General features: G+C 36.2%; 1 protein-coding gene across 2 annotated transcripts in view; it reads left to right on the forward strand.

Annotated features, from left to right (window-relative positions):
* LOC107594432 (aminoacyl tRNA synthase complex-interacting multifunctional protein 1-like) overlaps positions 1–6,775 on the forward strand; it is a 13,992-nt gene extending 7,217 nt beyond the window's left edge. For both annotated transcript variants that reach the window (XM_016284484.1, XM_016284483.1), the window contains exons 4-7: positions 559–726; positions 2,951–3,156; positions 4,609–4,777; positions 6,510–6,775. In XM_016284484.1, coding sequence (XP_016139970.1) covers positions 559–726; positions 2,951–3,156; positions 4,609–4,777; positions 6,510–6,676 — 710 coding nt within the window. In that variant the 3' untranslated portion in view covers positions 6,677–6,775. The remainder of the gene's footprint in view (positions 1–558; positions 727–2,950; positions 3,157–4,608; positions 4,778–6,509) is intronic.
* The last annotated feature ends 5,534 nt before the right edge of the window (positions 6,776–12,309 follow it).

A 12,309-nucleotide genomic window follows, 5' to 3' on the forward strand; every position in this document is an offset into this window, starting at 1 on the left:
CGCCCCCGCGCGCGCTCTCTCTCTCTCTCTCTCTCTCTCTCTCTCTCTCTCTCTCTCTCTCTCTCTCTCTGTCTAGCGCATAACTTAGCATCCTATTGTGCAGATACAAGTTGTAAAGTTACGCCTGCTATGTATCTAAGTTATCTGATTTATCATAGGATGTGTCATAGAATGAGCTTCAGTTTATTGGCATAAAGTCACTCTTCACCTCAGGCAGCTATTCCTTTTTAGATGCTTCTTTATTAATAACATTGCTTCATCATAATCATAATCTAGCATGTCCTAAGCATGTGTTCATGTTTTCATAGACAGGTTTTCATGTCATATTTTTAACATTCATTTTCATAACAATCTTCAGATTTTTTCAATATATCCATTACGGCCATGCCCCGCCCCCCGCACAAGCCCCGCCCCCGATTACTCGATTAATCGTTTTTGAAACCTATCGATGATCGAAATGAGAAATTTCCCAAAATGCCCATCCCTATTTAGCATTCACAAAAACATTGGTTTTTTTTAGTAATAAAAAAGTTAAATAATTTGGTTTGTTCTTTACAGTGAAAGATGTGTCCATGCCTTCAGCAGAGCCCAGCATCCAGTGTGTCTCTAAACCCACAGCATCCAAGCCACCTGCCCCAGCAGCCCCTTCTGCTCCTGCCCCAGCCACAAAAACCCCACCAGCCAAAAACAATGATGACGGCAAAAAGATGAAAGCCGAGAAGAAGGGTAAGCATATTTCTGAGACTATAAGAGTTCATCTCTGCCGTGGCAAAGTTTCCAGTGCTGTTGATTCATTTGCAGCACCATCCAAAACGTTTGCGATTATCAGAATCAAAATCAGATCTTTTTAATTAGTTGCTAAATCTACTCCCACTGAATGAAATTAAGTTGCATATAAAACTTTTGTGTCTAATAATGCTGTAAATTGCAACTATTAGAAAGTGTCAATAATATAAGGGCCATAAAAATGACTTGATTAGGCTAGGCTGTGTCATGTCTAGGGGTTAATTGAATTTTTGGGAATATGTGAATGATTTACACTTCAGTTACAAATAGGAACATAAATGAGAAATTTTTTTTACTAATGAACAGTCCCGCTCTCATAAACAATGCAGCATAATGAACACATTTGAAGCTTGGGAGAGTTTGAGAGGAGGCCATGAGTGAATGTAAGCTGTGGATGCAGGTCAAACTCATTTGGGTTACAACACCAGATCTAAAAGCAAACCAGATTTAAAGACCTCACTGATGTCTTCTGGGGGTTACAAGTATTCCTGCCCTACAGAATAGAGAATTTGAAATGATCAGATCTCCTTTCATGGTTATTTATTATGAAAATGATTTTCATTTCCAATCACTTAAATCCCTTCAACTCGGGAACACTCTGTTCAATCTAAGTACAGATCGCAGATTGTTTTTGTGCATTTATAGGCTGAGGACAAACAAGTTAACTTGTGTGTTTCCTTTGGGCCAGATGTTAAAAGGAGTTTCATAATTTTCAAATACGACTCTTTTCCTTTATTGTTGATGAATGCTGTGTTTCGGTGTGGATGTAGCACCTGTAGTTCATGCGTATCTATTTCTTGGTAGAACTGCGTGATTTCTCACATTTAGAAGGTTTTGAGGACTCTTGGCACTTTCTCTACCAACATTTTCTTAACTTAGGGCCTCGTGATTAATCAAAATCACCATTGAATTCACAATAGCCACGTGTGATTATTAAACCACAAAGGCTGTGATTGAATCACTTAGACACGTAGTCTGCATGCACTGCATGCTTCAAAGTGAAGGGTTGTCTACTATACTCTTTTTTCCTTATTAAAAGTTTGGAATACGAAGCATATTTAACAGCTATTGACAACTTTACCTGAAACTCGAAAGGTTTTCTGAGAAAATAAAGAAGGTTTAGCCCGACCACCTTGCAGTGGTGCGTGAAAATGAACGATTATGAAAGAAAATAGTACTGGCGCTTTCCACACAAAGTGCAGTTTGGTGCCCTGTGACTTTTTCAAGTATTAAAGGCAAAATTGGTATGTTTGACAAAAGGGATAAATTTTACAAATATATAATATAAAATTAACTTGGCATGAGAAATTGTCATTTTAATCTCAGATGTTTGACCTTCTTGACTGCAAACTGATTTTATCAACTCAGAAAAACGTACACTACCGTTCAAATGTTTGTGTTTGTGTCACAAATATAGTGAAATAGGAATATTGTGAAATATTACTATAATATTTACAGTACTGCACATTTTAAAATGGAATGTATTGCCTTGATGGCAAAACTCTTATTCATTTTAATGCATCCTTGCTGAATAAAAGTATTATTTCTTAACTGACCCTAGACTTTTGACCTGTAATGCTTTGATTTCCTCCGCTTGGAAATCATTGTGTTCAGTGCTAATGCTTGTATAGACTACACAGAGGTTTTCATTTTCAAGACTTGTAGGGTGAAGTGGTGTTCCATAACGGTTTCCCCCAAACCCCATAAGTCCGGAAACAGTGGTAAAGTCGTACTATTTTCAAATGACTGGATCGATTAGAAACAAACACCATACTGAAGCCATTGTTGGCACAATTGTTTTGGGCGAAGTTCAAAAACAGAACACCGATGAAAAGCCGACAGTATTTCTAGTTGTAGACCTTTAAAAGTATCCCAACAGCTCCCTAGGGAGCAATATGCACAAGCTAAAAATATCATTCAAAGAGTTGCATTAGAAACACCTCACAAACTAAAGGCACATTTCCTCAGGGTGGACATGTACTGTAATAAAACCCCAGAATGACACTAATGTGTTCCGAGGTTGGTACAATGTCTCTAACAGCTCTACATGCACAGCTTGTGCTGTTTACTGATATTTACGGTGTGTTGGGTGATGGTTGTAATTGTTAAAGTTAAAGCTACAAACACAAAAATATCTGATGATCTGTAAACACTTGTGGTCCAGGAGAGAAGAAGGAGAAGAAGTCAGCGGCGGCGCCTCAGGAAGAGGCGAAAGTAGACGTGTCTCGATTGGATTTGCGAGTGGGCTGCATCATCAGCGCCGAAAAGCACCCTGACGCCGACTCTCTCTACGTTGAGCAAGTGGATGTTGGCGAAGCGGCTCCACGCACTGTTGTCAGTGGCCTGGTCAAACACATCCCTCTGGAGCAGGTACACTGACCCATCTAACCCAGGACAAACACCTGTGTTTATCACTGAGTCCAGTTTTGACAGTCATTGGAATTATCACTAATCACTGAAATGCAACAAATAATTTAATGCATTTATTTAGAACTTGCAAAGCACTTTAAACAATGAATATTGTAATTGCAATTAATTATACTCAGTTATTTTATTTTCTGAAATACACTAAATAATTTAATCATATTTATAAAGTGAAAGCACCAAAAGTAATTATTAAAATTAAAAAGAACAATTTTAATTTGTTTTTAAAATATTATGACATTTTTAATTACATTAAAAATCATTTACATTTAATAAATACAATTACATGATTAAAATGCAATTGATTTAATTACAGATTAATTACGGTGTTAAATTCTATAATCAATAGAATAGAAAATCTATAATCAATTTTTATTGTCAGAGCTGATTGATTTATAGAATTTGATAATTCTACACCTTTTAAACTAGCTATAGCATGTTTCGGTTTATATTTAATATGAAAAAAAGGTTTACTTTAAAAAAAAATTTACAAAAAAATGTATTTATTCATCCTTCCAGTGTCTTCATCATATTAAATCATACACAAAACTAACTGAATCATAGCCAGATCTTACATTTCTAGATTCAGTCAAATATAATTTCTTTGTAATTGAGCTAATATTTACACCCCTATTAGACAATGTTTTTGTTATGGTCTGAAGTAATGTGATGGCTATATGTCTCACTACTGTACCTGAGAGCAATCTTTGTTTGCCATAAAATGAATGCAGCTCTTGTTGATTAGGTGTTATGTGTCAGAATATTGAGAAGGGGGATATTTCAGTTTTACTGTTTCATATAAAACGTCTGCACTACTACGATTCATGCAGGTCCATAAACCTGCTCCATGCAGACAGCTCAGTCTCTTGTGCTTTATTTTCCAGAACCCAGAGTTTACGATTTGTTTAGGGGATTCCTAGCAGCTCGTCAGAAATTCTAATTACACCCATAAAACGCATCTGTTCCCTTCATTCATTTAATTTAATCATGTTGGGTTTCCCCCCTCTGGTTATGACTACATCACGGTTTTGCGTTAAGCATGTTTGGGCATTTATAAAGTTGAAATAATTATGAATGTCTACAGTTCATTTTGTGCAGGATTTGGAAGTAGATGAGTTGAAAGATTGTTGCATGTTTATTAGTTTTGTTAAGGGTCTGTTTTGTTCTACATCCCTGGTTCTTGGTTATAAAAACAAATAATTCAGCAATTATAAAGTTGCCCAGCTGTTCCTCATAATACAGTATGCTGTTGGTGTTTTTTGGTCCATTGCATAACTTCTCATTCTGCCATGCAATAAGTTAGATATTAAATTTATAGTATTCTTTTTAACTGCTTAAAAAGATTGCACTCGCTTCCTGTGCCACCCATTTAGTTATGTTCATTTTTTCCATCTTTAGATGCAGAATCGTATGGCTGTGCTTCTATGCAACCTGAAGCCTGCTAAGATGCGAGGCGTCTTATCCCAGGCCATGGTCATGTGTGCCAGTTCTCCAGAGAAGGTTGAAATCTTGGATCCCCCAAGTGGAGCCATGGCTGGAGACAGGGTTACCTTCCAGGGCTTCCCAGGTAACGTTATATATATTTATACACAAAAGTACCGCAATGAAATACGATATTACTGCCCAGCAGTCCAATGGCATCTACAATCTGCTTTGTGGAGCCAATCTGAGTGCATCATGCTGGTTTATTAAAGGAAAGGCTCTCCCAAAAATCTAATTCTGCTATGATTCCAAAACCAGTTTGAGTTTATTTCTTCTATAGGACACAAAAGTTACATAGAATGTTCATACTGAAGCAAGCATATGGTAACCAGGAGCTGTCATGCTCTAAATGGACAAGAATACACCATAAACTGTGAATAAAATTGATCCATATGATGCATGCACTATTCCAAGTCTTTGGTTTTTTTTATCTTCCTTTTGCCGTAGCTCTCAAAGTTTGCCATGTTTGTTTATGAGATGTTGACATCATTGATCAAACCTGCCACAACATGTCTTCATCTTGTGAGGGATGCTCATATTTATGGGCTGGCCATTGTTCAAAAGGTCTCTTCCTGTTTAAGTGGGCATTTTTTGGGGCTAAAATAAGCTGTAATGTAGACCAGACTTCATGCAGGTAGTCAAAAGTCTTGCTATGTGACTCTCGGGGGTCCGATTCTCAAGATTTTGTTATATAACCACAAGTGTCTGTTTGAATTCTTAAGATCTCTCAATAAAGAGCATGAAGTTCTCTGTTTGGTAACGTAGTTGTTTGTGTTCCACTGTATGAGCTAATATTATTTTCCCATTAAAAATAAAAAAACAAATTCCTCAGTGCTTAAGGGAACCTCACAAACAATAAGAATTTTATTCTCATGCTGTGAAACAATATGGTGGATCTGGCAATTTGGAGGAGTGTAGCATTTGCGGTCAGTCGGACGCAACAACAGAGAGATTCCCAGGAACTGTGTGAATGTGGAGTGCAGAGGAGGACCATCTGCACAGGACACAATGAGAAGAGTGTCTCTTTCACCTTTCCATTTAGCCAAAAAAAAACATAAAATGTTGTCCAATTATTTTTTTCCAAGTTAATCACCGTTTTTTTTTCGCCAAACAAAGCACACAGCAGGAATGAGGCAGATCTCCAACTTCCTCTAGTTTTTGGGAGTCATAAATGACCTTTACAGCAAAAAAATGGTCCTATCAGTTTATTTTGTGATGTTAAATGATTTTTTACATCTACTCTTTCTTGCATTGTTTTGCTGTTTTTCATGGATTGCCATGCAATAGTTCAATATTCTCTCATGTGAAAGTCTTTTTGATTCATACGACGACTTTATTTTTGCTTTTTCTGTTTTTTATTTTGTATTTCATTAAAAGTAATTGTGACAGACTGTGACCTTTCTTAGTCCTTTCTCTGCTTGTGAATTTCTCGCCTCATTTGGATTGGAGCAGTTATGATGGTTGTGAAAAGGTCAGCAGTAGAACAGATGCAAATTACAGGATCCCCGTCTGCATTCAAATCAAGCTTTTGAATTCATTTTGGTTTGATTTATGACTGCTTATTGCAGGTAGTAGCAAAAACACCTGTCTTCATCTGGTTTCCACGAGTTCTTGAGTTTTGGAGCTTCTCATTTTGGCTCGGCTCGAACTAATTATTTAAACTCGTTCTAGGTTCATTACGAATTGGTCTGTGGAAGGGGATATTAATGATAATGAGTTGATTTCAAAAGCGGCTTTTGTTTTAGTAATTTAACAGCTGTTGGGAGAAAAACTAATCAGCACTTCAAACTATCCGCTTCTCTGTTTTGTTGTTCCAGGTGAGCCCGACAAGGAGCTGAACCCTAAGAAGAAAGTGTGGGAGCAGGTCCAGCCAGATTTGCGCACTGATGACCAATGTGTGGCCACTTACAAGGGAGCTGCCTTTGAGGTCGCTGGCAAAGGAGTGTGCAAAGCTCAGACAATGAGTAACAGTGGAATCAAATAGAACTTTCTGAAAGAATTTCCTTCTACTCTAACCTCTTGACCTCTCTAACTGCGCTGAATGAAGGGATACATTTGAGATGAATAAAGTCTTTGAATGCTACTCTTTGAATGTGTCTTTATATGCGTGTTCTTGGTAATATGTTTATACACTGAACTGTCAATAGATAATTTTTTTTTAAAGGAACAGGATTATATAATGATTAAAATTCTAACTTTTTTAAAGGATTAGTTCACTTCCGGAATAAAAATGTTCTGATAATTTACTCACCGCCATGTCAAAAAAAGATGTTCATGTCTTTTTTTTCTTCAGTCGAAAATAAATGAAGGATTTTGAGGAAAACGTTCCAGGACTTTTCTCCATATCAATGGGAGCCAACAGGTTAAAGGTCCAAACTGCAGTTTCAAAGGGCTCTACACGATCCCAGCCAAGAAAAAAAGGTCTTATCGTGAAACGATCAGTCATTTATTAAGTGGAGGGAAAAATGAACTTAATTCCAAAAGGGCAAAAATGTCACCAGGACTTGACTTTTTGCCCTTTTGGAATTAAGTTCATTTTCATTTTTAACACTTCAGGTTGTATACATTAACTATAGTTCATTATGAATTACCCTGAATTAACAGTCGACAATGTATTAAATAATATTACCCTACATTTCATATAATGCAATGAAAATGTTTTTGTTTGTGCATTAATATTAATGAATTGAAATAAGTACAATAAGACTAAAAAATCTGATCAGATGTACAGTGGGTACGGAAAGTATTCAGACCCCCTTAAATTTTTCACTCTTTGTTATATTGCAGCCATTTGCTATATTACAAAACAAATTTAGATTTCGTGTTGACGTTTAAGTTAATAATGATCTAAACTAAAAACATGAATAAAGGTGAAACCATTTGAAAGAGGAACACAATATAGCTTGTGCAGCTGCATAAAGTCAGATATCAGCAGCCCAGAAACGTGTAGTCTGTTCCCTCTCTGTTCTCAAATAAGGCGTTTGGTTGTTAAGATCCAGAATGGAATAATTATTTTTAATAGGTTAGTGAATCCTGCTCATTTCCTCTGAATTAATCTTATCTGAGCTTGTTTCTTAAAGCCATTTTGATTTCCTGGGTTTTATTGGATTATTGGGATTTATTGGTTTATTGGTCAAGGGGAACATCGCAGACGTTTGCAGAGGAAGCGTCGCTCCCTGCTGAACAGATTCTGCTCTGGTCCCGCTCTGTTCTGTTAAACTGATGGATTTATATGTCCATACAACCCCATTCAGTCAAAAATAATAAACTCCATGAGTGGACCTCAACATCATTGTCATCTAAAGGGAAAAAAACTTTACTTTTCAGTTTTGCATTGATATGTATCTCTTGTTCTGCCATGGCTCCTTTCACATGAAGCTTCTCTCATTAAAACTAGCTGCACTTGCTGATTGATTTAAGGATTTGTAATTGAAGTAACGGTAAGCCCTTGACTTGAAATTTACTACATGGTCACATAAAAACTCTGTAAAGGCCTTCGAAGGGTCTGTAAAAAATGATTCGTGGGAATTATCTTTATAAGTAATAATCTTCATCAAGAGACAGAAATAAAAACTCAACAGGGCGATTGGTCTCTGGTTAAAAGGGACATTTGAAGCCTGCCCTGCTGTTATGTGTGTGGTTACATAGTTCATAATGCACAAAAATGAAAGCATAGGAAATATTTATTAGCCATGTGAAAACCAACTGAGACATTTTAGTAAGTTTTTGCTCACAAACAGCAGCACAGTCTTCCTTACTTGAGTTACTTAAAAGACAACATCTATATAGTGAGATGCTTTTCCTATGCAAATTATATGCCAATTATTCCTCCATTTTTTAATGATATGCACATAAAAATATGAATCACAGTCAACCTGTAAAGGTTGAAAATACACCCAAAAATTTAATTTGCTGAAAATGTACTCACCCTCAGGCTATATTAACAACCCAAAAAAAGAAGTGAAGAGTTGAATTCGTTTTCAATAATTCTTTGCTGAATTCCAGACCCATGTTCACAGCAGGACATTATGTGAGGAGCGTATGTGTTCCTGTCTAACGCGGGCCACCATGACAAGTTAAACAGAGGCTTTAAATCATCTGCATGAGATCTGTAATGACAGACTCAACAAACAAGAGAACAGAGGGATGCCTTGAAACAAAAGACTTGACATTGCTGTGGTTCACTAATCTAAACACTAAATAACTCTTTTGAATTCATCTCTGTTTAGAATAACGCGAATCAAAGAATCACTGGCCGGCCCTATAGCACAGAATGTGCTGCAGTGACCCTCTTTAGAGGAGTTTGGCTCCAGTTGTGCAGCTGGAAAGCAGAGGGGTATGACCAATTGTGTAACTCAATTCAGTTCGGTTGTCCTGCACACAGCCACAAATCAGGAAGTGTGTAGTCAACACTCATCACTGTTCCTTTGCACATGACAGAAGGCAGAAGGTTTCGTGGGGTTTGTGCTCATGGCATGAGTGTGTAAAGCAGTGATTTTTCTGACGTCACGTCACTGACACTTCACCGTCCCCGTGAAAGTGATGATGGAGAGTTGCCATGACGACCACAGGAGGGCGGAGCCTAACAATTAATGGTGTTACAGTAACAGACACTGCGCCGACAGGGTAAATTAACCAAAGCAGCGCACTTCTTAATTGGTGCAGGTTTACAATAGAAATATTAAAGCTTCTTTAAACTAGGTGAAATTAATTGCATAAGATATTAGGAACTATTTTCAGAAAATATATTTTGAAGTTTATTTTTCTTAAAACATGGGCACAAATCCAAAAAAAAGATTTAAATGAGGCTTGTTTTAAAAATATATATATTTTTAAAGTGGTAAGAAAAATAAAATCCTATAATCTTAATTCATTTTGCTTGTCAAGTAAATGAATCTTGTTTAAAAGGTGTTTTTATATGACAACATTATAAAAACATAATGATTAAGAATGATTTAAACATAGATCTTAAATCTTTGCCTTTCAAATAAATTAAAATCTAATTTAAAAGATGCTTTTATGAGTCAATGTCAATGTTGGAAGACAATGACATTAAAAAACTGATTAATAATTATGAATTTTGCATTGTGAAATCATCCTGATCAAAAAAAAAAAAGTTGGTATTGCAAAAAACCTTTATGTACAATGCAGATATTAACATGCGTAGTAATGCATTAGATCTTTTCATAAATAATTAATGAATAGATAAATATTATAATGTATTATAACTTAAAATTATCCATGAGATCATATAAGGTGCATTATAAGGTATAATTAATGCATTTAAAATACTTTTATAATCCATTATTTAAAGGCTTTAAGAGTTACCAAATATTTTTAAAATACTTCTTTAAAAGAATATATATATATATATATGGGTAGATAGGATAATGGGGAAGAACATTAAAACAGTTAACCAGTCATAATAATTTTTCTTACATGGTATGGTAACCACAATTGTGACCAAAAGTCTTTTGATGTTTTCTGAAATTTGAGGTGTAATTATTGTAAAGATGTCATGTTCTTACTCAGTGTGATTTCAATGATTCTGAAATGTTGTCACAAGCATCAGGATTGATTGCGGTGTGCATGAAAACTACAGCAGAAAGGCAGATTGTCAGAGAATAACATCTTAAATTTCAGTCTGCTGCTTACAAGAAGCTACTGAACTGCTTCAGAAGACATGGGGAATCCCAGCGGGGAAAGATTTGAGGTGAGGACCATAATTAGTCCAAGACAAGGACTCCACTGTCCTGTAGGTGAAATCAAGCAAATTTGGCTGATGGCGAGATATTAGCCACCTTTGAGCAAACGTCGTTTCAGCACCCTGTACCGATCTGTAAAAAGGAGCCTTTTTGTGTCAACACTTAGTGCGGTTGCCAATTACCACACTGCTGGTTAGCCTGATATATTCTTAGGTTTGCTGAGTATTACCCACAAAACCTCAGTACATCACTCAAAGCATTTTGAGACACATTTGAGCACACTAATGGCCTGAAGTCTTATGTTCTTACAGGACCGTTTGAAGCCACTTACCGGGATTTTCCAAAGATATACTTCACATATGAAATACATTTTCCAAATGTGCTTGCGGCCAATTATCATAATGCAGGCAAGTGTAAGTGATATTAGTACAGTTTGCCTTGTAAATCCAGCTTTGTGTTACATTACACTTGCTATGCACATCTGGTTTGACTATAAACAAAGACAGAGTTATAGATGCCCGCAACACTGCACTGCCAAATCATAAGTGATGGCTTTGTTTGCCTCAATTTGTCTGTTATGATTTGGGGAAACCCCTAAGCAAGTCAAATACATATATATTAGAGCTGACTTTGAGGATTTTTTTCTTGTTTCAAGCATAAACCTCACTTTTTCATGCTTAAAATAAGAAAAAAATGTCATTGAAAAGATATTCTCTGAACAAAAGTCAGCGAATCTCGAGTCTTGGAATCTCGTAATGGGCTTTAGATTGCAGTTGAGATTTGATTGTATCTCCTTGATAAAGGGAGGGATGAACCTGGAATACAGACTGTGGAAATTCATGATCAAAGCAATAGAAAGCAGTCATCCTCGCTGTTTAAGATTGTGTCCTTTTACTGATTTTTCCGTAGCGGTGAGTGACAATAGTTTGAAAGGAAGCAGATAGTCATAGATGTCGTAAACCGTTATGGTTTCTGTAGCTGTAGTACATTAAGTTGTGATGATTAAAAGAAAATTGGAAAATCTACGTCATCCTGTGATCCTCCCTGATGAAAAGGACAAAACGTGGGTGAATTCAACCTGCACTTTTCAGCATGCTCACCAAATCATGGCCAGTATTGCCATTGGTGTGTCTTTAACACTTTCAGTACAGAAAGAGCAATGCTGTATGACCAGCTCTATTCTAACAAAACTAGTGAAGCGTTATATGCACATTTTAAGGCATTGCAAGATCTCAATTTGGCCAAATTCCAGAGGAGAAGACAATCCTATAATCTCTTATTTTAAAAAAAAAATCCAAGATTGGTGGAAAAAAATGGGAACAATTGTGAATAAATGTCAAAAAAGTGTCAGATAAAATTGCATTAAATTGGTTCAAACCTAATTATAAATGGACTGTTTTATCCAATATGTGTGCAATGCATTATGCTTAGTAACATACAAACACCAAATCTCTTGAAAACAATTGAGTCAAGTCTCTTCCTGTTAGAATCGCAAATTGTATTATGCGTAAGAGTTGCTACCCATTTACAGAACATTCTAAATCAGCCGCTTTGTGGTTTAATTTCAATTAGGATGTTGCCTATGTAGGTAGTAGACATCAAACAGCTAACTAGGTTTTGGAACAGAACCATTATATACCTAGGTTGTATAGTAAAGTGGCATGGTTTTGTTACAATCTGTAACTGATTTTAAAGTCTTCAATTATTCCTGTTAGTATGCTTCCCTTTTTTGAGGAATTTGTACATTGAGTACTTTTCCAGTGCTCATCCAACACTGGAGCTATAATTATAATTACGCAATGCAACAGTCCTTCTGACACAGTCCAGAACCCGCTTCAGTATGTTTTTAGCAGTTTATCTTCCTCAAACAGTTCAAACCAAATGAAGACCACATGCTGATGGCAGATGTATT

Source organism: Sinocyclocheilus grahami, unplaced genomic scaffold (genome assembly GCF_001515645.1).
Source record: "Sinocyclocheilus grahami isolate Dianchi unplaced genomic scaffold, SAMN03320097.WGS_v1.1 scaffold183.1, whole genome shotgun sequence".
NCBI lineage: Eukaryota > Metazoa > Chordata > Actinopteri > Cypriniformes > Cyprinidae > Sinocyclocheilus > Sinocyclocheilus grahami.